This window comes from Carlito syrichta, unplaced genomic scaffold, assembly GCF_000164805.1.
Source record: "Carlito syrichta isolate Samal-C Ts95f unplaced genomic scaffold, Tarsius_syrichta-2.0.1 Scaffold138451, whole genome shotgun sequence".
Taxonomy (NCBI): domain Eukaryota; kingdom Metazoa; phylum Chordata; class Mammalia; order Primates; family Tarsiidae; genus Carlito; species Carlito syrichta.
In genome coordinates this window covers 658,415-685,943 of record NW_007082547.1, presented here as the reverse complement: position 1 = coordinate 685,943, position 27,529 = coordinate 658,415, and the positions used below count along the sequence as shown (strand labels likewise).

General features: G+C 46.1%; 1 protein-coding gene across 1 annotated transcript in view; it reads right to left on the bottom strand.

Moving 5' to 3' along the window:
* Nucleotides 1-27,222, bottom strand: part of PASK (PAS domain containing serine/threonine kinase) — a 37,506-nt gene extending 10,284 nt beyond the window's left edge. Inside the window, 14 exon segments of the mRNA XM_008049854.2 lie at nucleotides 1,125-1,259; nucleotides 1,365-1,490; nucleotides 6,314-6,481; nucleotides 6,876-7,057; nucleotides 8,221-9,438; nucleotides 9,799-9,818; nucleotides 13,788-13,944; nucleotides 17,123-17,291; nucleotides 19,459-19,719; nucleotides 21,641-21,775; nucleotides 22,362-22,502; nucleotides 23,923-24,093; nucleotides 24,726-24,958; nucleotides 26,984-27,222. Coding sequence (XP_008048045.1) covers nucleotides 1,125-1,259; nucleotides 1,365-1,490; nucleotides 6,314-6,481; nucleotides 6,876-7,057; nucleotides 8,221-9,438; nucleotides 9,799-9,818; nucleotides 13,788-13,944; nucleotides 17,123-17,291; nucleotides 19,459-19,719; nucleotides 21,641-21,775; nucleotides 22,362-22,502; nucleotides 23,923-24,093; nucleotides 24,726-24,958; nucleotides 26,984-27,179 — 3,312 coding nt within the window. The 5' untranslated portion in view covers nucleotides 27,180-27,222.
* Nucleotides 27,223-27,529: the final 307 nt, after the last annotated feature.

Here is a 27,529-nt window from a genome sequence, read left to right as displayed (position 1 = left end):
GTGGGAAACTGCCTGGGGAAGGGGGGACACACCTCATCAACAAGGGTACCTGCACAATGAGTATTTGTATACCTAACCCTGAATTGTATCCCACAATTTTTAAAAAAAGAAATCAAGTCATCTCAAAAAAGCAATCAAAGAGCAAATCTGAATTGTTCACATAGCATCTTTCTGGTATTTCCCCCCTCTCTCTGGGAAGCTGGGAGCAGTATAGAATAGAACCATCACCTTCTCCTAAAACTCAAAGCAAGAGTTATTATTTCTTCCCTCCCTCCCTCTTCTAGGATGCCTTCTATTCTGCTATCATTTTCTCCTGTTCCATTAAAATAACAAATAGTCAAAGATCAACACATAATAAATCAAGACAAATACTTACTATAAAATAGGATTATCAGAATCTCAACCTTTGCTGATTAATTAGCTGGACAGCCACCACTTACTGAGCATTTACAACATGCAGGCTATTGTGCTATGCTGCATGCATGTCTTAGAGGCACTCTCTATTTCATCCTAAGCTTTGTTGGTTAATTTTTGTGATTGGTATGGATATGGTATATGTATTAATAAAACGTAATCATTAAACATACTTTCCCAGCCAGGCTCGGTGGCTCAGCCTGTAATTCCATGCTTTGGGAGACCGAGGTGAGTGGATTGCCTGAGCCCGTGGGTTCGAGAGCCGCCTGGGCAGGTGAGACCTCATCTCTACAATAAATCAAAAAATTAGCCAGGCATGGTAGCATACACCTGTAATTCCAGTTTCTCGGAAGGCTGAGGTGGAAGGATCACCTGAGCCCAGCAGGTCGATGCTGGGGTGGCCGTGAGCGTGCCACTGCACTCCAGCCCAGGTGACAGAGTGAGACTCCAACTTAAAAAAAAACAAAAAAAACATACTTTCCCAATCATTCCAGGATGGGAATTGATCTCATCCTTCCTTCCCAACCTTAATTTTTCTACTTCAACCACAGTATTTTTTTTCAAAAATGTATCTTACTCTATAAAATCCCAAGACTGAAGGCCAGATCCAGTCATAGAGAAAATCAAGTGTATATCACTGATCTTTGAAGCCACCAGGCCCAAGCACCCAAACCCCTATTCATCTCAGTACAGCTCTGGCCCACTCTCACTTGTCGGAAGATGTAGCTTGCCAGAGGCTCGTCCAGCCTAGGATGGCGGTCAATGAAAGCAAAGAGGTCCAAGCCAGAGCCATGCTTCTCCATCACTAGCTGAAAGAATCCTTGGTTTTCAAATATATCCAAAACCTGGAAAGAGAAAAAGCTGAGTCTAACTCTGCCAAGATACCTTCAAGTCAACAAATTAAAAAAAAAAAAAATTAGGGTATCACTAAACAGGAAATCATCATCTACCTTGATGATATTGGCATGCTCCACCTTGGATAGAATTGCTATCTCTAAAGTAACTTTCCCAAGTTTGGGATCCTCAATCCAACAATCTTCTAAAACCTTCTCCTTCTTAATAAACTTCACCACCACCTATGAGGAAAACAAAGAGTAGAAATAGTTGGAACAAATCCTCTAGTGTCACATTAAACTAGGTGCTCACTATGAGTTCATAGCGGCAGAAAGACCCTCTACATTTACCTCCCTCAAATCCCAGGGACATGAAAAAAGAAACAATTATAATTCCCGCAGCACAAGGAAACATAAGGATATCAGCACCTGACCTGACACGTTGAGTAATTCCTGTCCATTCCAGAAAGTGGACAGACCAGAATAATTGAAGAACCAGGTGGAGCTTAGGAGCCATGACCTTTGCTGAAAAAGAGAGGTTCTGGAGACCTCAGAGCAGGTGCCCTTGAGAAATCCCCACCACCCCAATTTCTCAACCAAGGATTATATGTCCTGACCAATAAAATGAAATCAGAAGCCGTAGAACCAGAAAAAATAAAAATGTGACTTCAACATTGATTCTGAGATTAATCAGAGAATTTAGCAAGGTTGATGGACATAACTATAAGAAAAATACTGTTATAACAGTAAATGAAAGTCAATTACAAGGTGTAAGAGAAAGATACCATTCAGAAAAGATCATAAGTCACTAAAAACTTAACCTATCATTCAACACAATGCATGCTGCTGAGTGAGTGTCAGCATGCAGCTGAAGGAGAAATACAGTGGGTACAAACCACAGGCCAGGCCTGTTCCAATGTATAACCAAGAGATGCCAAACAAAATACCTGAAAGCATCCCACACCAGGGAATGATGAGTGCCAGGAAGAAAAAGATGGGGTAGGGAAGTGCCACAGGGGAAGGACACATGCTAGGTGGATGGGCCAGGAAAGGTTCCTGGGAAGGTAGCTTCTGAGAGGACCCTGGAGGTCAGGGAGGGAGCCCACAGGGAACAGCACTCTAGGTAGAGGAGAGCTGGAGCACAGATTCCAGACAGAAGCATTCCCAAGCTGTGGAGGCACAGCAAGGAGGCAGGAGCTAGGTCAAGCAGCATAAGTGGGCAGTGGTAGGGCAGAGGGACCAGGGAAGAAGCAGGAAGAACAGTCAGAGCTTCTGCAATATCCAGTCATTTCAAATAATCAGGAGAGAAAGAGGGGTAGCTTGGGTGCCAGCATGTGAGTGGTGGGCAGGGGATATTCTGAAGACACTTTCATGGGAAGGTTATCATGACTCAACAGGCCAGAGGTGAGATGGGAGCAGAAGCGAGAAGAGGAGAGGAAAAGCAAGGCTGTGGTCCTGAGGAACCAAAGAAGAATCTGCTGAGATAGGGCAGAACATGAGGAGTTAGCTGGGGCTGATGGATATGGCCGGCAAGAGCTCAGTTTCAGACTTTTTTTTTTTTCAGTTGGAGTCTCACTCTGTTGCCCAGGCTGGAGTGCAGTGGCACACTCACGGCCACCACAGTGTCAACCTGCTCGGCTCGGCGATCCTTCTACCTCAGCCTTCCAAGTAACTGGAACTACAGGCGCAAGCTACCACGCCCGACTAATTTTTTTATTTATTATAAAGATAAGGTCTCGCCAAGTTGCCCAGGCTGTTCTCAAACCTGTGGGCTCAGACAATCCCCTCACCTCGGCCTCCCAAAGTGCTGGGATTATAGGCTTGAGCCACCGTGCCCAGGCAGTTTCAGACATTTTAAGTGGAGATGCCTGCTGCCCTTCCAACCACAGGACCAAATAGACAAGAGAAAAGGCTGCTTCCAGGAGCTTCCTTGCACACCTAAAATGAGATTCAGGAGGAGAGAAAGAAGGGAAAAAAATAATAAAACAAAAGAACAGAATTCTCAGCAGGGCTCGGTGGCTCAGCCTGTAATCCCGCGCCTTTGGGAGGCTGAGGTGAGTGGATTGCCTAAACCCATGGGTTCGAGACCCGCCTGGGCAGCGAGACCTCATCTCTACAATAAATAAAAAAAAAATCAGCCGGGCGTGGTAGCGCATGTCTGTAATTCCAGCTACTTGGAAGGCTGAGGTGGAAGGATCGCCGGAGCCCAGCAGGTCAAGGCTGCGGTGGCTGGGAGCGGCCACTGCACTCCAGTCTGGGTGACAGAGTGAGACTCCAACTCAAAAAAAAAAGAATAGAATTCTCTAAAAGTAAAGGAAGCTTTAAATATTCAGGTCAAAATATTACCAATTATCAGGCAAGAATAAAGATCACACACACACATACCTAAACATATCCTGATAATATTTTTTGAAGTACAAAGATTTTTTTAAATCCAGAAAGAAAAAAAAAAATCAGGTTACTGTCAGCAAAATTCACTTCAAAATAATGCTAGATGATAACAGATACAAGTCTAAAAAGTTCTGAGAGGAAAAAGCACATCACCACTAAAATATACAGGAAGAATAAACACATTTTAGCACATAAAGACTGAAAGCATAATATTCAAGCATCTTTCCTGAAAAAATTAGCAAACAAAAAATAAACACAGGAAAGAGAAGAGACTGGACGTAAAAATAATGCAGAATAATGAAAGAAGGACAAGACTTATACAGTGAAATTACAAAACACAGTTGAAAGAAAGATCAAAATATATAGAAAAAATTCCCATATTCATGAATCAGCAGAATTGACATCATTAAGATGACAATATTTCCCCAAATTGAGCTGCAGATTTAATGCAATTCTTATGAGAATTCTAGCTGGTTTTTTTGCAAGAATTGACAAGCTGATCCCCAAATCCTTATGGAAATGCAAAATAGCCACAACAATCTCAAAATAGCCAAAGAAAGCTTGAAAAAGAAGAACAAAGTTGGAAGTCTAGCATTTTCCAGTTTCATAACTTACTACAAAGCTACAGTAATCAAGACAATGTGGTATTGGGTTAAGAATACATATACAGATCAATGAAATAGAATTGAGAGTCCACAAATAAACTCATACATCTGTGGCCAACTGATTTTTGACAAGGGTGCCAAAGACCATTCAAGGGGGCTGGCGGGGAGGGGGCTGTCTTTCCAAAAAGTGGTACTAAAACAACTAAATATCCATATGCAAAATAGTGAATGAATTCAGACCCCAACCAAACACTATACATGAAAATTAACCTCAAAATAGATGGAAGTTTTAAATGTAAAGTCTAAGACCATAAAACATAAAAGTCTTAGAAGAAAACATAAGAGTAAATCTTTATGACTTTGGGCTTGGCAGAGCTTTCTTAAATATTACACCAAAAGCACAAGTGACAAATGGAAAACATGAATAAATTGAATATTATCAAAATTTAAAATGTCTGTGTTTTAAGATATATCAAGATATATCAAGAAAGTAAAAGTATAAATTCACTGAATGGGAGAAATACTTGCAAATCATATATGTGATCAAGGACTTGTATCTAGAATACAGAACTCTTATAATTTAATAATAAAAAGACCAATAACTCAATTTCTAAAAGGGCAAATAATCAGAATTGGCATTTCTCCAAAGAAGATATACAAGTGGTCAACAAGAACATGAAAAGATGCTTGACATCATAAGTTACCAGGGAAATGCAAATCATAATCACAATGGGATACCCCTTCACACCCACTAAGATGGATAGAAACAAAAAGATAATAGTAAGTGTTGGTAAGGATGTGGAGACATAGGAATCCTTGTATGCTGCTGATGGGAATGTAAAACAATTTAGCCCCTTTAGAAAACAACTTGGCAGCTCCTCAAAATGTTAAACCCAGTTACCATATGATCTACAAATTGCGCTCCCAGGTATATGCGCAAAAGAACTGAAAACATATGTCCACACAAAATCTTGTATACAATTATTCATAGCAGCATTATACATAATGGAAACAACACAAATGTCCATCAGCTGATGAACACATAAACAAAATATGGTATACATTCATGCAATGGGATTTTATTGGGTCATACAAAAAAATGAAGTACTTATACATGCTGCAATGCGGATGAACCTTGAAAATATTATGTTATATGGAAGAATCCAGCCCCAAAAGAGCACATCTTGCATTCCATTTATATAAAATGTTCAGAATAGGCACATCTATTGAGACAGAAGTAGAATAACGGTTGCCAAGGGCTGGGAAGGAGGAATTTGGGGTGGTGTGGAGGGGTGATGAGGACTGACTGCTGATACGTATGAGGTTTCTTTCTGAGGTCAATCCAAGAATCCAGGAAGACCAAGAGTGTTCGCTGGTTAGCTCGCTTACTTCTTTGTTTGATGGGGATTGTAAGAGTGAGTTTGTGGTGCCCATATGATGTCAGCATCCAAGTGGACATCGAGATGTGGGTCTCAACACATGAGCAGAAATCAAACCCCTGAGCCTGGCCAAGTTCAAGGTCTGAATCTAAAACTCGACAGAACTGTCAACCCTGGGTGTCAATGAGCAAATGGCTGGGACAGCCCTCCTTGCATCAGGGAACCACCCACATGGCAGGCTGTGTTCTTGGTACTGTACATCAGTGGTCCCTAAACCTTTTGGCATCAGGGACTGGTTTCATGGAAGACAATTTTTCTACAGGCGGTGGGCAGTGGTTTGGAAATGATTCAAGCACATAACCTTTATTGTGCACTTATTTCTATTATTATTACACTATAATATATAATGAAATAATTATTTTTTTAAATGAGGCACAGACAATAGTGGTAAATCAAATAATGGAATGGATGGGCTACCACTGATTTGACAGGATGTGGAGCTCATTTGCGCCACTCACCTCCTACTATGCAGCCGGGTTCCTAACTGGCCAACAGACCGGTTGGGGAGCCCTGCAGTACATACAGAACTCCTTCTATCCCAGTAAAAACCCCAGGTTTAAAGAATTGGGACCAAAAGTCAGGAGCCATTTGAAGTGGTGCCCAGCCCACTTCCCTCCAAGAGCCAGCACACCTCCTTGTTTTTTTCCTTATCCACCGCGGTCCACACAAAGCCAAAGGCTCCACTGCCAAGCGGGCTCACGGTGCTGTACTTGTGGCAGTACTCGCCCTCACAGGCTGCCAGCCCCTCCAGCTCTACAGCCCTGGGTGGCTCCTCAAACCAGGACTTGGTTCTCAGCATCTGCAATGCAAAGGAAGGGCTGCAGGGTCACGCATGACTGCACCAAGCAGCAGAGGCAGCAGAGCCCAAGGGCGCCCCTCTGTCTCCCACAGTCACCTACAGCAAGCATGCCCTACACTCTACTTCCCACTCCTCCAATGCCTAGTGAGTCCCAGCCTGAGAACCTCTCTCCATGGTACACCCTAGGCCTCGGCACATCCAAACTAGTACATGTGTCACAAACATGTTTATATCCCATTTAAAGTGGCTTTATATTTACACAGGATAGGAGAGACAGTGTTAAAAGCTACAAACAGACCCTATTTCCATCTCCAGAGAGAGAGGAATGCCAGCTGGAGCATTCGCCACACAATCCAAGGCAAATCCAAGGCAGAAACTGACTACAGATACCCACCTCCCCCAGGCCGGATCCGGGGAGCTCAGCCAGGGAGTGGGTGGAGCTGGGCAGGCTGGCGAGGAGCAGGCGTGTCCTGGTGTCTGAGTCTCGGTGGCTGTGGAGGAGGTCTTTCACCAGCCAGCAGCAGAACAGGGATGCAGAGGCATGGAGCTCCACTCTCCTCACCTCAAACTGTATACCTGAAGGGCAATAATGTGACAATGCACAGTCCTGCGGGAACCTGGCCAGACACAGCTGAGGTTAGAAACCCAGTTCCCCAAGCACTATCAAGACCACAAAGACCAGCTGGGCAGAGGCAGGTGGCAATGAAGCTTGAGGAAGAGGGAGAAAAGGCCTGTGGGACTGCAACAGCAACACCTCCCCACACCAGGCAGCCAGGAGGCCAGAGAAGCTCCCGGGAAAGACCAGACCACATCCAACTCAGAAAAGCCCAGAAAACCTACATACAAAGCTGGTCCTCTGCCTTCAGGTAACCAGAATGTGAAGGGCTTAAATAAGAAATATATACAAATATAGTTACAAATAGCCATGTTAAATTTAAACTATACCCACTTATGTACATGAGTATATCAAGTACTTGTATTTTTGTATACATGTGTATGCATTTTTACCTAGCCTCCTAGGAATACACCAAAACAAATGCAGTTATCTTTCTTTTTGGTGGGGGAGTTTACAGTTGATTTTTAAATTTTTTTCTTGTATAAACAAGAAGAGTTTTCTAATATTTCTATAAATAATATGTATTACTTATATTATTTTTTTATATCCAGGAAAAAACACTAGCTGTCAACACTACAAAATCAGCAATATGGAAATAACTGACTAAACATGGACCTATTAAGAAATTAGGAATTAAAAAGAGAAAGTAAAACAAACAGAATCAACCTTAAAGGAGCAAATGGAGGGGCCTGATCACAAAGGCTCACAGAAGGGGAGGCTTTTCAGAGAGCTCAGAGCAGCCTAAACACCAAAAGCACATGAAGAAGGATAAGCAAACACCTCATCTCTCTCATGCTGTGTGACCACTGAGGTTGACAGAAGTATGAAGAACAGACTCTAACCTCATACCCCAATGCCCCTCCTGATCCCAGTGGAAACTTCCCCAGCTTCTGCAAGGAGTGGTTCCCTAAGAAAGGGCATGCGGCAGGTGGCCTGAGACCTTGGGCTTCCTAGGTACACACATTTAAGAGGTAGATGATAATGCATTATCCTTTAACACATAATTTCTGCCAAAACTACTGAAGGGTGAAACCCCATCAGACCCCAGGACAAGGAAGACCCTGTACCCCCGCTACACTGTGCTCTGGGGGCCTCATGCTTCTTCCACAGGGCCAGGACATACTCAGCCTCAAGCCATCCCTGTGGTAGCAGCTCCCCGAGTAAGTGCCCTCCTGGATCTCCTGCTGCAGGCTGGCAGCCCCAGGCACCACAGGTGTGGAAGTGACCTGGACGCTTGGCCTTGTCTCCTCTGCTGACAGGTGTACATCCTGGGGACTAGCATCCAACACAGGAGGGATGTAGCCTGGGCTTTCTCTGTCATTAGCACCATAATGTTCAGAGGACACCCAAAATATCTCGGTTTGATCATGTCCCAGACAGCTCTCTCGGAACCGTAGGTCTTCACCAAGATCAACACAGGTGCCAGTCAGTAGTAACAGCTCCCTGTCATCTGGGACATATGATCCCTGTCCCTGGAGATTGCCCACATCTAGATCGGAGCTCACTGCTGAGGGAGACGGTGTCCCTACAAGTTCAGACGTAGCACAGGAACAATTTGATGACGTTCGGTCTGTTTGGTCACTGAAAAAGAGTTCCTTGAGGTTCCAGGAAAACGAATTCATGTCAGCCTCTTGAACCTCCACTGCTTCCAGGCTGGGGAGGTCTGTGGCCAAAGCATAGCAGGCTGAGGAGCTCCCTGTATGGCCACCATGCAAGTCTCTGCCTCCTAGATCACAGAATGAAACAGGGGCTGTGAAAGGCGGGTGCTCTGCTGGGACTAGCTCAATATGAGAGATGTCCAGGGCTCCCGCAAAGCTTGACCTAGACAGCTGCTCTTTAATTAAGCAAGTCTGCAATTCTTCTCTGTTGTTTTTAACTCCCAGCCATGGCTCATCCAGAGTAGGCGTCCCAAATGAGACACAAGCCATCCCAGAGGGGCTAGAAGCCAAGTCCTGGCCTCGCTGCTGTAGGTCCCACTCACTCCTGTAACAAGGGCAGGGCATTGGGAGATCCCCCACTACAGGCTGACCCATGGCATGGGGCTCGGCCACGGTGGCATCAGTCCAAGGGTGTGAATTGCTGGGAGTACTGAAACCCATCAGTCCCAGTTGTGCCTCATGACACAGGCCACACACTTCAACGTCACTGCTCCTGTCTTCAGCTGGGACTAGAGTTTCAGAATCATCACATGAAGCAAGTGGTTTTGTACCCACTGGTTCAGACCTGCTTTCTCCCAAAAGATCCTGCTTAGGGCTCTCTATTGCTGCAGGTTCCTTTTTCCTCAAGGTAGTGCTTTGCTGGGACTCTGACAATGACTGTTCACTATGGGCTGTCAGGCTTCCTTCTGGGACGCTTTGCTGAGCCTCAGGGGACAACAGTTCACAGTGGGCTGGCAGGCTTCCTTCTGGGATGCTTTGCTGGACCTCAGGCAATGACTGTTCACTATGGGTTGGTGAGCTTTCTTCTGGGATGCTTTGCTGGACCTCAGGTAAAGGCTGTTCATCATGGGCTATCAAGTTTTCTTTTGGAATGCTTTGCTGGACCTCAGGCAATGACTGTTCACCGTGAGCTAGCAGGCTTCCTTCTGGGATGATTTGCTGGGTCTTGGACAATGACTGTTCACTGTGGTTGGGTGGGCTTCCTTTTGGGACTCTTTGCTGGGCCTCAAGCAACAATTGTTCACAGTAGGCTGGTGGGCTACCTTCTGGGATGTTGTCCACCCTGGGAAGAATAATACGGACAATAGTCATGTAGGGCCACAGAAGAGTCAAGCAGAGTTCACATCGATGCTCCATTAGAGACAAGTACAAAGCATTTAATGACACAAATGCATAACAGAAAAGAAACACTAAGTTTTGTAACCAACTCAAAAAATAAAGTACCTACTCTCAAATATTTCCCAGATAAATCCACATTTAGCAATGACTTATCAGAGAATGCTACCAAAAGCCCAATACTAAAGTACGGGAGCACACTCTTGATGCTTTGGCCAGTTCTCTTACTTCATGTAGGGGGGGCCTCAGATGACCTCAAGTCCCCCTGCCCCGCCCACCTGCTGTGCAACTCAGCCTCAGCTCCACCCACAAGGGGAAGACTCTCACAGCTGCCTTAAGGAGGCGTGGAAAGGAGAGAGGGATTGGAAAACATTTCATAAACTCTACAACAGTAAACTATGATTGGCTTTGAATACGATCTGATTTCACAGCTGAATGGGGAAACAGCTCTCTGAGAGGGCCAGGGCAGTTGATGAGTAGAAAATGAGGGGATGAGAAGGAGCGGAGACTGGTGAGAGCTGCTGTCGAGCACACAGTGACCTGTGAGGAGGCTGCTGCCACAGTCCAGATGGAATGACCCACAGAGCCGAGGGACCCAGGCCAAGACTTGCCTCCCACCAGCCCAACCACCACAGCATCCACACGACAGACCATACTAAGCATCTGTGCAGATCAGCCCAGTGTCTGACATTGGGTATCAAAGGAACAAAATATGACCATACTAACTTATTGGAGGGACAGATGCACAAAACAATTAAAATCAGCAACTTAGTAAATGTATACCAGAGGTTTATATAAAGAGGACAAAGAGGAAGGATCTGATGCAGGATGGGTTCTACAGAGAAAGGTATTGTGAGCAGAGTTTAAGAAAAACAGGAGTTTTCTGGGGAAACTAAGGGGTGGGGCGAGAGTCCAGAGACCAGGCAAGAAAGGTCTATGTCTACATCCACCTCCATTTCTACCTCACCTGCACCTCTCTCTCCCTCTCCCTGTCCACTCATCCTATACTAAGAGACAAGCCTTGTGCTAGTGTCAGGAAACTGTATGTCCTTCCACAGGGCCAGCAGATGAAGCAGGAGGAGCATCCACACCAGAAGAGTCTGACTAAGCCCCTTGCCAGGGAGTCTGGGTAACCTCTGGGATATGTTGTTCAGGATATGTGAGTTGATGTCTCAGAGTAGCTCTGTACTTTCACTTGTGCTCTTGGGATCTCCAAGTGGCCAACTACTGGCAACCCATTCTCCTCTCCACATCTCATGTCCACAATACTGTATATAAATGCACAGGAAAGAAGGCCTGGAAGACTCTAACTGCTGATAGTGATCCCTTGGGGGAAAGAGCAGGATTGGAGGAGGGAGACTGGAGATGGGCAAGGGAACTTTCACTTTTTTCCATCCTTGGGCCAGATGTGTTTTAGGATTTCAGAAAAGTCACACAGTCACTTGCTAGGGAGATCCTGGCATGTTGGGGAGAGGTCCTGTAGGTATACACTGTCCTGTCTCTGCAACGAGGCCTATGAATCCACAGAGATCGAGGGAAAACCATGAATGGCTTCACATTCACTCAGGGCCAGTTTGACCATCAAATGTATTTGAGCATCACATTTAGGAAAAATCTTGCAGTGTTAGGGGCTTCTGAGATTTCAAAATTTTGGTTAAGAGATCGTGATGGTTAAGGATCTCTGATTTTTAGCATGACAGCAATCCAGAAGACAAGAGGATATTCTCCAGCTCCCCTGATAGCCAAGCATTGCCACATCACTGAATTGAGGGAGAGGTGTGGCTCCAGCAGAGCCTTCCAGAGCAGGGGACACCTCCCCATCTCTGCTCATCTGCTGGAGTTCACACAGGCCATGAGCTGCTGGGAGCTAAACCCAGGGCAGCCTCAGGGCCTGCAGGTCCTCCAGCAGGGAGACACTGGGGCCAGACCACCATGGGAATCCAAGACTCCCACCTGCTGTCTAAGTACATCACTTGGGGGTCTCTTCTAGTACATTATCCATAATCTACCAATTCACTCAGCTTTATCACCAATTCACTAAAAACAATAATAAAACTGAGATCCCAGGATTACTGAGAGAATTAAAGGAGACAACTTACGAAGAAGCACCTAACAGTCCCTCAAACACAAAACACTAAACACTCCATACCTCTCCCTTCCTTCATACTTCCCAACCTTGTTATTTATTATTTCTTACTGTTTCAGTATATTGTCCTGGCTAGACCATAATTCTTAGGGATGAGCTTTCAAGGCTTTTGCAATGTTTATTTGTTGAATAAATGAATGACTGAGTGAATGACTGAGTGGGTGAATGAATGAATGAATCTTCACAGTAACTAACTGTACTAGACATGTAGTAGATACTAATCAAATTCTTAGAACTGTGACATCAAAAAATGTCCAGCCTAATAGAAAGAGTAGGAATCAGCTTATCTCAGTCAACTTCCTCTTTCAACATACAGTCAAGTCTCCGAAGATAAACTCTGTCCAAGGTCCTGAGGAGAGCAACTGGCAGGGCAGAGCATGGCCAGAGTTCGCTGAGATATCCCAGACTTGGGGCGCACTGACAAGAGACCAGCCGCTAACACTGGTGAGCACCCACAGATCAAACCTAGGCACTCAATAAAGGTCACTCCATTCCAGCTTGGTGGCACCCCTGTGGGGCAAGAATTCTCCCTTTTCATCTGTACATGAGGCCATGGCAGGGAGAGCAATCAGCTATACTTCTCATACCATCAAAGATGGACCCCAGAGTTACACAGGAAAAAGTCAGGGTGTCTAAGCAAACAAAAGGAAACATAGTGACATCAATCAGCAAGAAAACAACTGCAAACGCTATGATGCTACTTAGAGGTTTTGGTTCTAAGGAAACGCTGTATAGAAAGATCTTCAAGACATATATACGTAAACACACATATTTAGAACGATGTGTACAGTATAATCCCAGCTGTTAAAGGAGCAAAAGCAGTTATATATGACCAAGTGTATGCATACATACACATATATGTATAGTATATAAATGCACAGAAAGAAGGCCTGGAAGACTCTAACTGCTGACAGTGATCCCCTGGGGGAAAGAGAAGGATTGGAGGAGGGAGACTGGAGATGGGCAAGAGAACTTTCACTTTTTACCATTATTCTTCTTGACCCAAAAAACACACATTCATCTATTACATATTTTTAAGCAATTTCAGTAAGACTAGAAAACACAAAGATAACAATGAGCAAAAGAAGACAGAAAGAAATGCATAGGTGAGGTTCAAGGACAGGCAGCTCTGACTTTCACCCTGAGACCAGAGCAGTGCGGGGTACTGAGTGAAAAAGGACCCAGGGTCTGCTGGGCAAGCAGAGAAAGAACCTTGGGGTTACATGAACATGTGAGGTTTGGATACTTTACTGTATGCTATGCATTAGAAAGATTCTTAAAAAAGAAGAAAACTCATTAAAAACAGTAGGACTATGAATATAGAAGGAGTTTATTTCTATTTTTATTTATTTTTACTTTTTAAAAATTTTCCAAATTCTCTAATATAAACTTCCTTTAAGTAGAATGCTTTATTTAAAAATGTATGAAGAGAACAGCTTCATATGATTTTCAAAATGATAAAATTATACTCATATCGGTTCTCTGAAATTTACCTAAACATTCCTGAACTCTCAATGACCCATTTCCTTATCCATAAAATGGGATAATAATATCATAGGCACCCTCTCTTAGAGGCTGGTGAGGACTCAGCCAGGTAGCCCAGAAAAACCAACTGTTACTGTGTATGGGACAGAGTGGGTTCTCAGTACATATGAACTATTACTATTATTAATAGTAATAGGCTGAACATTTCTCTGCAAAATGTTCCTCATCTACCTACCACCTGCTTTGACTTTTAGTTAACTTGCAACCTTCCACCAAGGGACTTACCTGGGAGTAGGCTGAGATGAGGGGGGGGAAGGGAGCGGGCCTCCTGGTCCTGGCTGGTTCTGAGTCCCAGTGAAGACTTCTTGGTTTCCCACTAGCTTCAGGGTCTCATCTCCTGGTAGAATGTGGTCACCAGCAAGCACAATATTAACCCTCAGATCTAGCAGCAACATTTAAAAAAAGTGTTTTCTACTCATGGGCACACCTTACTAAAATGAATTTGTTAATTTGCCTGGGACACATAGGGGTGAGGGTTGGTTTTACCTTAAGCACTCCCTATCAGCCCACCTTCACAGCATAGCCAAAATCAACCACCTGTCGCCACCCATAGGCACCCTTGGTCCAAGTCAGCACCCTCTCTCTGCCTTCTGGTCTCTGCTGCTTGGCCCTGGACCCTTGTCAGCACAACCTTGAGAACACCCAAGTCAGAGCACCATCCTCATCTGCTGACAATTCTCCAATGGCTCCCATCTGACTCCAGGTGAAAGTCAAAGTCCCTACTATGGCCCCCTGGCACTGTGGCCTGACTCTCTGAGGTCTCTTCATCTGCCCCTCTCTGTCCAGCCATCCCAGCCTCCCTGCCGTGCCTGATGCAAAGCCCTAGATTGCTGTCCCTGCTCCCAGGATGCTGTTCCCAGCCTATCTGGAAGGCTTCTCTTGGCCTCCTTGAGCCCTCAGTCCTAAGATTACCATTCCTCTCCCCTGCTTTGCTTTTCCTCTTGTGTTCTTGTCACTTCCTGTACTTTGTACACCACTTGTCTCTCATCTGGCTCCATGAGGGCAGAAGTGTTTGTCTACAACACAGCTTAGTGTATAGTAGATTATCAGTGCATATTTCTTGGTTAAATGAGTAGAAACAGTCTGGAATAGGAAGGATCTTGGAAAGAATCCTAGCCCCTGGCTAAGGGAAGCCTGCTATGGAACAAGGACAGTTGGGTGGGCTCAGCACAACTTCTCCAAAGGGCATTTTTAATTTTTTTAGAGACATGGTCTTGCTATGATGCTCAAACTGATTTTGAACTCCTGGCCTCAAGCAATCCTCCCACCTCAGCCTCCTGAGTAGCTGGGATTACAGGTGTGAACCACCATGCCCAGCTCAAAGAGTAATTTATTTTATTTTTATTTTTTCAGAGATGGGGTCTTGCTATGTTGTCCAGGCTGGTCTCAAACTCTTGGGTTCAAGTAATCCTCCCAACTCAGCCTCCCAAAGTTCTAGAAATACAGGCATGAGCCACCATGCTTCACCTCAAAGGGCATTCTTGACAATAACTTACAAAAGTGTTCATTTTTTAAATCCAGAAATTCTACTTTTAAGAATTTTTCCTAAGGAATCAATGAGAGAAGGACAGAAACTTTGAGACTCCCGAGCCCCCCTCACCAAATATTCAACAAAGAACATGTAAACACACGTATATACACATACACACACACACAGGAAAGAATTTGGAATTTTGGGGAAGGGGAAAAGGGAATGTAATCAGTGATGAGGAAAAAAACTTGAATAAAGGACAGTTTTTGCAGACAAAAGAATCCAGATATGATGAGAGAAAACACATGTTTTGAAAATGCCAGAATTTTCAACAGTCTAACAATGCATCTTTTTAAAACAAAACATTACAATCCAGTTTCTAATGCCCCAAACTATACGCTGTAGGTAAGAAGGCAGGCTTCCCAGCCCAGGACATGGCTATATGCTCAAGAAAGCTCACATTGAGCCCATGAAATGAAACACAGTCTCACACAAAATGTTCACTTTACCAGATACCATAATGTCACATTGTTTCTCAGTGACGATATTAAATCCACATACATGTTTATTCAATACCTTGAGCCCCCTACAAACAGGACAGCCTCGAAGGGGGCACCTATCCACAATGCATGACTCCTGACACAGCTTCACTTTCTGCTGTCTTCTCATTTTGTGACCTCTGTCTCCTCCCAGAGGATAACAGGGACCCCACTCAATGCCCCTGCTACATCACATTACCCAGACCTATGGGCCCCAGCATGGCCCAGGGACTTCAGAACCATGCCTGTACTCTAGGCAGGCAGAGCTTGGTCATGCATGCCAGGAGCCCCCAAGAAGCCAGGGGTTCCCTCTCCATACCACCGGGCAGAGTCAGGATGTACCCCCTCCTTGTGCTGTTCAACAGAAGCATGAACACCACAGAGGCAGCCAGGTACTCCCTCCTGGAAGCTGAGGCACTGGCTTTGCCAGGGTGTCAGCAGTTTCCATACTTCCCCTACACACAGTGTTTGCAGCCAGAGCAGAACCCCCAGGACAGGAAGCTATGCACTCACACTGTCTTCACATGCCACACATCTGAGATTGTTCATATAATAGGGATTCAGGAGCATTTGTTGAAATAGTCTAAAATGTTAAATTAAAACTGTGGGGGCTAAATATAAACAAACCAACAAATACTGCTAGAAATATTTAATTTAGGAATTATAGTCATCCCTTAGTATACATGGAGATTGGTATAATGACCCTCAGGTTTCCCAAAATCTGAGCATACTGAAGACCTGCAGTGTACCCAATGGACTTTTCACATATGTGAAAAGTCGGCCCTCTGTATATGCAGGTTTCATATCCCACTAATACTGTGATTTTCAAAGTTGAAAAAATATCTGTGTATAAGTTGACTCTCATAGTTCAAACCTGTGTTGTTCAAGGGTCAATAAGATATACTACATGGATTCGACCTTAAAATACATGAGGCTATATAAATTTATTTTGCAAATATAAGGCTGTCAATTTGCTAACTGTGTCTCAGATAAGGGCACACTATGATGTAGTCTTGAAGGATTTTCTATTCCTCTTCTCCATGTTTGTAAGAACAGCACACAGTGCCATAGTCCCTAGAAACATGAAAGCCCATGAGAGACAGAGAGAACTACCAAACTAGAAAACAGTTGCTTGGCTGGGCTCAGTGGCTCAGTGTATAATCTCAGCTCTTTGGGAGACTGAGGTGAGTAGATTGCCTGAGCCCGTGGGTTCGAGACCTGCCTGGGCAACTTGGCGAGACCTCATCTCTACAATAAATCAAAAATTAGCTGGGCGTGGTAGCGCGTGCCTGTAGTTCCAGGAGCCAGAGTCCAGCAGGTCGAGAGGCTTCAGTAGCCGGGAGTGGCCACTACACTCCAGTCTGGGTGACAGAGTGAGACCCCAACTCAAAAAAAAAAAAAAAGAATAAGAAAACAGTTGCTCAACCACTCCATCCCCTGCACCCCTAAGCCTCTGGAGAAAGTTATGGCTTCTGCTCCTTTCATCCCTGTCTTAGGGGCACAGGGTTGTGTGGGGCCACAGATGTGCTTGGGAGGAGAACATGTCTTACCCTGGGGCCCACCAGTCAGTTTTTGGCCCTGCCAAGGGTCCAAGGCTGTCTCCTTAGGCCCACTCCCATTGCTGATGTCTAGGCAGCTGGCCAAGTCTGGCAGTTGAAGAGAACTGTCACATGCAAGGTCCATGTAGCGGTAGAAACCAGGAATCAGGAAAGTGATATTCTAGAAAACAAAGTGGAGACATTTTAGAACCTGGAGAATCCATACTGATCCACTGGACCGTCCCTCCTGTAGGGAGAAATGAAAATGATGTCAACAAGTCTCTGCATGGTTCATCCCTCAAGGTTAGGAAAGACCTCGGGCCAGATGCCCTTTAACACGCCTAAAGACCCTCTGATGTTCAACATGTAAGTTGTGATTTTTTTCTCTTTTCTTATGAAAAAACCAGATTAACATACTCTGAAGCAAGTGACACTGAGCTATGAGCAGACATCTGGCCTTTGGCCCACATCTACCTAGACTTGTGAGCCTGTTGTTTGTAAGCTGCATCTTACACAGCTCACTGGCAGCTGGAGGTCAGCCAGAACAGTGACATGTGCCCATTATAAAAGGACTAGGGACCGACAGGCACCTCCCAGGCCAGGAGCTGCTTGGACAGACACTTCCTCTGAACCTGAGTGTTGCCCCCTCACCTGAACAGGTGAGAACTCAGAACAGGTTCCACCTCACAGAGAGTGCTATTACCCATGCACCCAAAACTCCCTAAAAGGACTCTATACCCTCGACTCCTATGAGAAGTCATCATCCAGGAATTATGCTGTTTTGTTGTTGTTGTGTGAGTTAGAGTCTCACTCTGTCGACCAGGCTGGAGTGCAATGGCACACTCACAGCCACCGCAGCCTTGACCAGCTAGGTTCAGATGATCCTTTCATCCCAGCCTTCCACATAGCTGCAACTACACCTGGCTTATTTTTTGATTTATTGTCCAGACAAGGTCTCACCAAGTTGCTCAGGCTGGTCTCGAACCCCTGAGCTCAGACAATCCTCTTACCTCGGCCTCCCAAAGTGCTGAGATCATAGGATTGAGCCATGCCCGGCCTATACTGCTTTTCAATAAGCTTACATTTAACTTAAATTTGATAATATAGCTTAGGTACTTTTTAGTGTTTCTAATAGAGAGCAGAGACTCTTTTTGAAGCCTCAAATGAAGCTAGAAAATTTTGACGAGCTGTCACCAGGTCCCAGTGTCTGTCCCTGAGCCAGGAAGGGCCAGGGACTCCTTTCGTTTGAAGCAGACCCCGTGTGAGCAGGTGCTCAGTGAAAAGCCAAGGATGAGCCATGGGGCCTGCACCTGCATCAGAGAACCAAAAAAGTCACATGTGGACATGCTCAGATGTCAAAAACAGGGGGATCAGGTGGCTTCCAAAGGACACCCACAACCTCTCATTCTTCTAAGTGGTGAGGTGGAAGGGCCATATCCCCTCTTGGTAAGCCCAGAACCACTGGGACCATTTTAACGAGAATAGAACTGTAGAAGTGATGCCACATGACTCCCCAGGTGGGTCATTCCGAAGCTTCCTGAGTTACTCGCTCTCGGAGCCTGGTCACATCCTGGAAGAGGCCAAGTGGTACTCTGAGTGGCATACCTGGGCTCTAGCCACCAGCCCAGCACTGTCCCAGCCAGCCAGACACGTGAATAAATAAGGATTCAGAGTATGCCACCCCCAGCCTGGGACCACCCCAGTGACATCACATGAAACAAAGTGAGCTGTCCCTACTAAGCACAACACAAAAGGCCAATTTGTGACCAAAACATATTTGGGTTGTTTTAAGCACTCAGTTTGTAATGTTTTGTTTATAGTAATGGAGTTACTCAGTATTTCTTCTGGGTGAGGAAAAAGCAGTTAGAGCCCCTGACAGGCCTGGCCCTGGGTTTGTGGAGATCTAACCTCTCCATGTTTAAAGAATTTTAACCAGAGCCCAATCCAAAGAGAAGAGGTCACAGAAACCTCATCCTCCCTACACTGACCACACAGCATGCTCTGAGGCCAGGCCTATGAGGTGAGAAACGAATCCCTGCAATTGTGACATAAACCCTGGTCCAATCAGACCAGATCTCAAAGGGCTTCTAAGGAAAGTGCTCCTCTTCCTCCTCTGGGGTGAGTCTAGATAGTCCAAGGACAGTCACTGGCATGAAGTCTAGAGAGATGAGCTTGGCAGCTGTAAGCAGGGGCCTCCCACTAGGCTCGAGGTCCCTCCTGGGTAAAGCCAGCCAGCTGGACAGCTTGTTGGGCACAAAGGCCTGTGACACATGCATGCCCTCACTGCAGAGCACAGACTAGCTACCTCAGAGTGAATGGGGGGCCAAGCAGCCCAGCACAAGCCCTACCTTGCCCAGGAGTTCTGTCTTTCCATAACCAAACAGCATCAGTGCAAAGCTGTGGTTGATGCCGTAGATGGTACCATCGGGCAGGAGAGTGATGAGACCGCTGATGGTGCAAAACACCCAGACAGAAGCTGAGAAGCCCCAGGTGGGGTCCGCCTTGCAGCCACCTGCCTCCTCGGTGCTGGGTTTAGATTTCAGTTTTAAACTCAGAGGAAAGGTGGTGCCATCCCTGGCTCTTCCAACAGACCTCTGGATCTTGAGATTCTGAAAGAAAGACACATCATTCAGCTGAAACAGTGTGTCATGTGCATTTAGCATTCAGTCTGTGCTGCTTCAGATCTGAATTCCACCCCACACACCATTGGGAAAGGTCCCAAGAATGTCTCATGCCCACTCTTCTCTTCCTTCCTGCTCTCCCCGGGCTCTATCTTGCCCCAGGGAAGGCAGGGCCCTTCTGAGGGTAAGGAGGACTCAGTGTCCAGAACTGCTTCAAGCAGCAGCAATACCAGGGAAATCGAGAACCTAATGAGTGGACCAGGCAGAGGTGAGTGGGGGAGAGAAGACTGTGGGCTTGGGGCTTAGCCACACTGCTGGCATCTGTGCTATCCTTGTCCTGGCCCCAGGATCCTGGCCTCCTCAGGCCACACCCCCTGGCTCTGTGTCTGTGAATATGTTTCTCACTTCCCTTTAAGCCTTGGATAATGTCCCCAGCATCCACCTTTGCAGGTGGCCCAGCCCCTCATACCATCCTCTGTCCCTCTGGCCTAGGGGAACAGTGACTTCCTGCCATTGCTGATCTCTGAGTGGCCTGGCCATCCCACACTTGTCTTCCGAGCTCCTTTATCACCCACACAATCAAGTCCCTGAATTACATTTCTTCTGCTTTAAATACTTGGAATGTATTTGGTTTCCCAATTAAATATCAGGAGTATTCCTAACCAAAGACCTAAAGGAGTTTGTTTCCTTTCTGTTTTCCAGATAACAAACTAGACCCAGGCCTCTGGGTCTGCCTTCATTTAACAGTTCACCCTGTAAAAGTTGAGAATTGCAGGGCCCATGCCGGCCTGCAGCAGCTCATTTGCCCCATCCTGAACATAGGGGAGCTCTCATTTCACAAGCACTGCCTCCAATCAAAGTCAGAACTCAAGACCCCAGGTTCCCCATGGCAAGCCCAGGTTGTGACCCAGTTCCACTGAACCTCACATGAACCTAAGTTCCAGGGAGCTCTCTAAGGAATGAGCAGGCTGTGGGCCTCCTTCCATTGGCTTACAGGGTCTGTGACCATTTGCTGCTGGGGGTCACTGGGTGGCTACAGTATGGGTTATTATAAACACTGCTGCAGAGAACACACTCATATGTGTCTTCCGGTGCACATTTCTTTTGGACACATGTCTCAGATTGGTCAGAGAATTGCTTATGACCAAGCCACCTCCCAAAGTGGTGGTACCAGTTGATGCTCCTGCCAGCTTTGGGGGCCCAAATAGCTACTGCTTTAGAACAGAGTAAAAAACAGAGAGAACAAGGACATGGGGGCAACTGCGCTTTCAAAAGAGACAGGAAGCCTAATAAAGCAAAGGACAGGTTCAAATGGTAAAGTTCTCAGTCTAAGGTCAGTCAGAAAATGGGAGTTCCTATGATGTCCCGAAAAGATCTCCTATTTCTTGTAGCAGCAGAGCTGACTTTAGCTAAGAGCAACTGTCCAGTTGCATCCTGCAGGTTGCTAGGATGTGATATCAGTTCAATTCATTGTGGTGAGGGTCATCTGCATGAAGGCCACACACTAAATTGGGAAATGGGGAACCTGGGAGGATTCAGTTGACTAATAGAGACTCAGATCACACCTCTGACCTCCACTTTCCTCCAAAGCTACTCACACTCCCCACTGACACAGCTGTCCTTCCTTGAGGGGGAACCCTACGATCAGCCAGTTCTCCCTAAAGAGAGATTCTGGCACACTCCCCCTCAGCAGGCTCCAGGGAAAGGACTGAGGGAACAAGAATGGTCAGCCAGGAGACCACACAGCCTCTGGCCTTCGGTCAAGAACTCAAAGCAGAGATCTCAAGCCAGAGCATGTTCCATACCCATGACACTTCTGCTGTCAGGAATCCTTGGCCTGCATCTCCAGTTATGGATTTGGATCTAAGAACTCAACCCCAATACATGGTGCAGGTGGTCGGAGTCCTACCTTTGGGACACGCTGGCCAGGAGCAGGAAGCTGCACAGAAGGGATCAGATCTGTGATGCGTTGCCCAACCACGTCCTCCCCAGTTGCATACCCGTGGAGATGAGCAAAGAGACTGTCACACGATAAGATGATGCCCTGGAGGAAAAACCCAGTGCTCACAGCATTATCATAAAGCCTTTTTACACATCAGTTATAAATTTCACTAGGCTTTAGTATCTGCAAGCTAAAAATAAGACCATTAGCATGAATTCTACCTCAGAAGTCCAAGAGACACGCAAATGAATTTCATAAGAACATCTTATGAAATTCTTCTGCCAGATGTACCTCAATTGTGGGCTTTCTTGAGGTGTCCCTCAGAAGCCTGGCCCACACTGTAGGTTCATTAATAACAACATCCCAACTTACATTCAAGTGCATCTCTAATGCCAGCTATTATTCTGAGGGTTTTACATATATTATTTCCTTTAAGTGTTAAAACAATCCTATGAGGAGTTATGATTATATTCCCATTTTAAAGATGAAGAAACTGAGGCATGGGGGATTAAGTTCCTTGCTGAGCACACACACATCAGTAAGGAGCACAGCAAGCCAGGCCCTCCAGAAGCCTCACACACTCTTTCATAAGACAGGGACCAGCGTCTTCTGAAAGAGAATATGAAGTGCTAAACAAAGGACGCAGGCTCCAGCATCTGAGCTACAGAAAGCAGAGCCGTACACTCACATCGCTATTGAAAGCGACTGAGGCTGAGACCCTCTCCACAGGCTCCAGGACTACCACACAGCACAGGCTGTGCTCCTGCTGCATCCTCTTCATCCACACGGACACTGGAATCTTCTCCCCGCTGCGGCTGACGATATCCACCTGTGGACACAGACAGGCTCATAGCTGCACTCCATGGACTGGGCAGACCAGCTCAAATCCAAGCACTTCGACATTTTCAACCTCTCTTCACCTGCCTTACACTTCAGAAATTTGCCAAAGTACAAACAAGATTTCTTATACTGAACCTTATAATCTGAGTGAATGTTTTATCAAGAGAGTAGATTTTTTTTTCCATCCTCAGCTTCATGGTAATATTGCAGGGGGAGCCGGGCTCGGGGGCTCAGCCTGTAATCCCATGCCTTGGGAGGCTGAGGTGAGTGGATTGCCTGAGCCTGCAGGTTCAAGACCTGCCTAGGCAACTTGGCAAGACCTCATCTCTACAATAAATCAAGAAATTAGCCGGGTGTGGTAGCACGCACCTATAGTTCCAGCTACTTGGAAGGCTGAGGCGGAAGGATCACCAAAGCCCAGCAGGTTGAGGCTGTGGTGGCCGGGAGCAGCCACTGCACTTCAGTCTGGGTGACAGAGTGAGTCCAACTCAAAAAAAATATATAGCAGGGGGGAAAAAGCAGTATTTCTTAAGAAATAGGCACTAGTACATGTTATATATCTTAATTTTTTTTCCTTAGTAGACTGAAACAGTGATTTTTCTGATGCAATTGATCCTATCTAAGTTCCTTCCATGCCTGGGGCTCAGTCCTCCACAACCAACTCAGTTCACCTATCAATGTCCAGGTTGGACACATGGACACTAGATAAGAGGATCAAAATTCTCCAAGGAAATGTTTCCAGACATACACCCTCTGCCCACCCCAACAAACATCAGACAAATAGAATGTATAAATTTTGATATAAAAATTAGTAAAGTCAATTAAAATTATATTACTCTTTTGGGACTCTGATGTTGTTGGTGTTCTGCCAGTTTGCAAAACGCTAGCCAAGCTAAATCCCTCAAACAAAGTAAGGGATGCCCAAGATGTTCCTTAAGAGTCCAGCAACAGGCCGGGCTCGGTGGCTCAGCCTGTAATCCCAGCATTTTGGGAAGCCGAGGCAAGTGGATTGCCTGAGCCCACGGGTTCGAGGACCACCCGAGCAACTTGGCGAGACCTCGTCTCTACAATAAATTAAAAATTAGCTGGGCGTGGTAGCACGCACCTGTAGTTCCGGCTACTTGGAATGCTGAGGCAGAAGGATCGCTGAAGCCCAGCAGGTCTGGGCGATGGAGTAAGACTCCAACTTAAAAAAGAAAAGAGTCCAGCAACAGTCACCAATATCTGTTTCTGTGATGCTTTTGTTTTTAAAGGGCTCCCTGTCCCCACCGCAGCTGAAGGCAGAGAAGTAGCCCCTGTGATGACATTTGCAGTTGAAGAAGCTGAAGTTGCCAGGTTCCACCACCCACCAGATCCCCAGCAGAGCTCCTGGTAGGCCAGGCCAAAGACACCACCCATACCCCACTCACCACTGTGCCAAAAACCACAGCAGCATGGCCATCAGCCTCCACATGCTCCTCACTGAGGGCTTCGACCACATCTGAGTCTGACTTAAGAAAGAACTGCATAAGCTTCTGGCCAATCAGGTCATGGCTGCTGTACCCCAGGAGCCTGCAAGCTTTGTCATTGGCAACCAGGATCTAAGGAATCACAAAGAGGAACATGGACACAATATCACCAGCAGCTCATTTAACTCCCAAATACAGCCCAGAGCCAAGGAGAAAGATGATCCAGAGATCAGCCAGGATGGCCAGAGACCTGTCTTTCCCCAGCAGTGCCTGCCACAATGCCACACACACCCTGGAGGTCTCAGCGTCTCTACCACATGGAAACAAGAACCAGGTCAGGGCTGACTGAACCCATGAACCCTTCATCAAGAGGCACAGAACATTACCAAGACTATGAAGAAAACATGGAAATTTACATCAAGCTTCTCTCCGTGTAACAATTTCAGTTGTTTGTACATAAATGTACATTATGCAAATACACTTAATTCAAATATCAAATATTCATTCTTGTTTTAGCTGAGCCAACACTTTAGCAAGCATGAGTAAATGATGAGTTATCCTTTCCTTGAATATCTTGATAAGAGGATTCAATTAGTTTTGATTGGTTTGCATTTAATTCTCCAAATTCTTATCTCTTTTGTTAATATATAGGTAAAATCAAATGTTTTTTTATCTGTACCTAGTACACAAATTCCTCTGTTACAGGTTTAAGGCACAAACCCCAACTCCACAACTATAGCTGGGTCTCAAACCACAACAAATACCTCTGTGGTCTTGGCATTCACAGTGAACACAGCCTTGTTAGGGTTGCACACAGGGGCTGAGAGCAGGGGTGCAGACCACCCTGAAGACAAGCCCCGGAGCAGAGAGCAGCAAGACATGCTGCCCTGGGATCCAGCTGGGTCCATGTGTTCGGGTGTAGCAGGGCAGTGCAGCTTGCTTGTACAAATATTTTGGGCAGCCAATGATGACAGACAGTAGGAGCTCCATCTGTCTTCTGGGGAAAAAAAGGAAAAAAAGGTTTAAACCTCACACAACTCTCCGGAGTTTGCTTCTGAAACAGGCAAAGCACAAAGCCCCTGACCCCAACTACTGGAAAAAGATCCAACTCTATTTGTGCATCTGAATATAGTCCCTAGAATTCACTTAGACAATCATCAGGTGCCTAGCAGGAACACAGGGCAACATACACTCAGAAGCACTAACAGTACAAGATCAACGCTTCTGCATCTAAATTAACTCGAAGGTCCCTTCCCTCCCACCCTCTCTCCTGCATCCATCATTCCAAGACTCCTCAGTCCTTCCAACTTCTGCCCTGTCACTTGCTACTGGAAAGCATTATACAATTCAAGAACTATTTGCGGTAGCCTTCAAATTCACCTACAGGGTCACTCCCCACTGCTCCAGAAACTCTACTTAGCAATGACTCCAGTGGCTCCCAAGACAGTCAAACCAATGGTCCCTCCTCAGTCCTTACCTTACTCTGCTCATCAGCAGCCCTGGGGTCCTCTCCTCCCACACCACCTGTCCTTGGCCCAGAGCTCCCACTATCCGCCTGGGCCTCCTAACTCCCACTCTCTCACCCTGCCTCCATCTTGCCCATTCCTTAGTAGCTTTAAATATACCTAATATATAAATGTGCTGACAACTCCCACACTCACATCTCCAACCTGGACCTCTCCCCTGGACCCCAATGGCCCACTAGCCCTCTCTCCATCTCAGTAAATAACAACTGCATGCTTCTAGTACCTCTAAACCAAGCACACAAGATCTGACCCTTCCATTTCTCACCCATCTTCTCCTCTGCGTCCTTCATCCAAGACCCCCTGACTTTCTTAGTCAATGGCCTCACCCCAACCATTCTCTGAACCTGAAAGCCACACGGTCATCTGGCTGCTATGTCACCCCTCGTTTCTGGGCAGCAGTCACCAAGAGTGGCTTAGGCTCTTCCTCACACTTCAGGATGCCACACCTCTGGCTCCTGCCCCTGTTCCCCACATGGACACTAGAATGATCTTCCTAAACTGAATATATCCTGTCAGTGCTCTGCTGAGAATGTCTCTAGCCAATGCCCAGGTGGGCCCACTCCTGAAAGGTCTGCATGCCTCACAGTCCACTCTCACTGCAGCATCTCTGGCACTCTCCACAGGACCCGCCACTCTAACCACTGGAGTCTCATGCCCTCAGACACACCAGAGCTCCAGTGCCCTCCTTCTCCTATGTCAAACTACTCCTTGGCCTCAAGACCAGATCCCACCTCCCTTCCCTACAGCTCTTTGGTATGGCTTCAGTCACCTTTGTCATTCTAAAGGACTTCCTTGTTTTCCAGACCCCAACTTCAAGCACACTGCTTTCTTCACAAGTCTCCCCCTATCAGACAGTGGGCCCTTCAAAGGCAGGCAACACTCTCTTCCTCACTGTGACCCAGGGTCATGGTGTCTGGGTTCAGGGAAGCACCAGCTGACTCTTGGAGAAATCACTGCTCCACAGTTCTCAGCCCAGCCTCAGGAGCATCCCCAACCTGCAATGTGAAGTTGGCTGCCCACATGCCTGTCTTGTAGTGGTGAAAACCTCCCTGAGGAGAGGGACCCTGTCCTATTAGTCTGTGTCCAGGTAAAAAGCCTGTACCTGCCATATAGTCATTAAATATTGACTGAGCTAAAGTAGCAAAACTGTATTTCACTTGTAATACAACCTAGCCTAGAATAGAGCTCTCACACACTCTGAAGGAAGAAATAACATTTTGTTGCAATTTGACCCTGAAATGAGGATGTGAGTCTCAAGGGCAGCCTGAAAAGGACAGAGGTATGCCTGAAAATCACAGCAGATCAAAAGCAGCAGGAAACACCTGTGGTGTTATCCTCTAGCATGAGCTGAGCACATATACAAATAACTTTTCTCTGCAAGAACAGAGTAACTGACTTGAATGAGTGACCAGAGGGTGTTCATAAGAAAACAGAGTGAAGTCACATTTTAAGTGTAGCACTGATAACAGTAGATCACAATAATCACAGGTTGTTACCAGAGAGTGCCATCCGGCTCTGGCAGAGTTTGGAAAGTCCATTCCTCCTGCTCAGGTGTCTATGGGCCGAGGAAAATGACTTGCTGGGCTCAGCAGCGGTCTGTGCGGCTAGGTTTTCTGCTGGCGCTGGCAAGGGGAGGCTCCAGGACAGGCATCTACGGTCCTCTTCAAAGGCTGTTAAGCCTCTGTCCTCCATGGGAAGAGGATGGGCCAGTTGCCAAGCTTCCACCGCTGACAACAGTCAACTAGAAAATAACGTAAACTTGATTAACACCTGCAATACAAGAACATAAAGACAGTTTAACCAACTAATTCTTCCTAATGCTTAGTTAAGCTCAGCCCCAAAAGACACACATACCCAGCTGCCATCTCCAGTCAGAATCTGCAACGTGAGTATGGTCAGTCCAAAGCTATGCTAAAAGAAGCTTGAATCAGAGAAATACATAGGAAAGTTTGGGAAAGAGAGAGGGAGAGACGGAAAAACAAAGAATGGAGTATGAAGCAGCTGTGAGGGAGGGCAGGGACCACAGATACACACACTGAAAA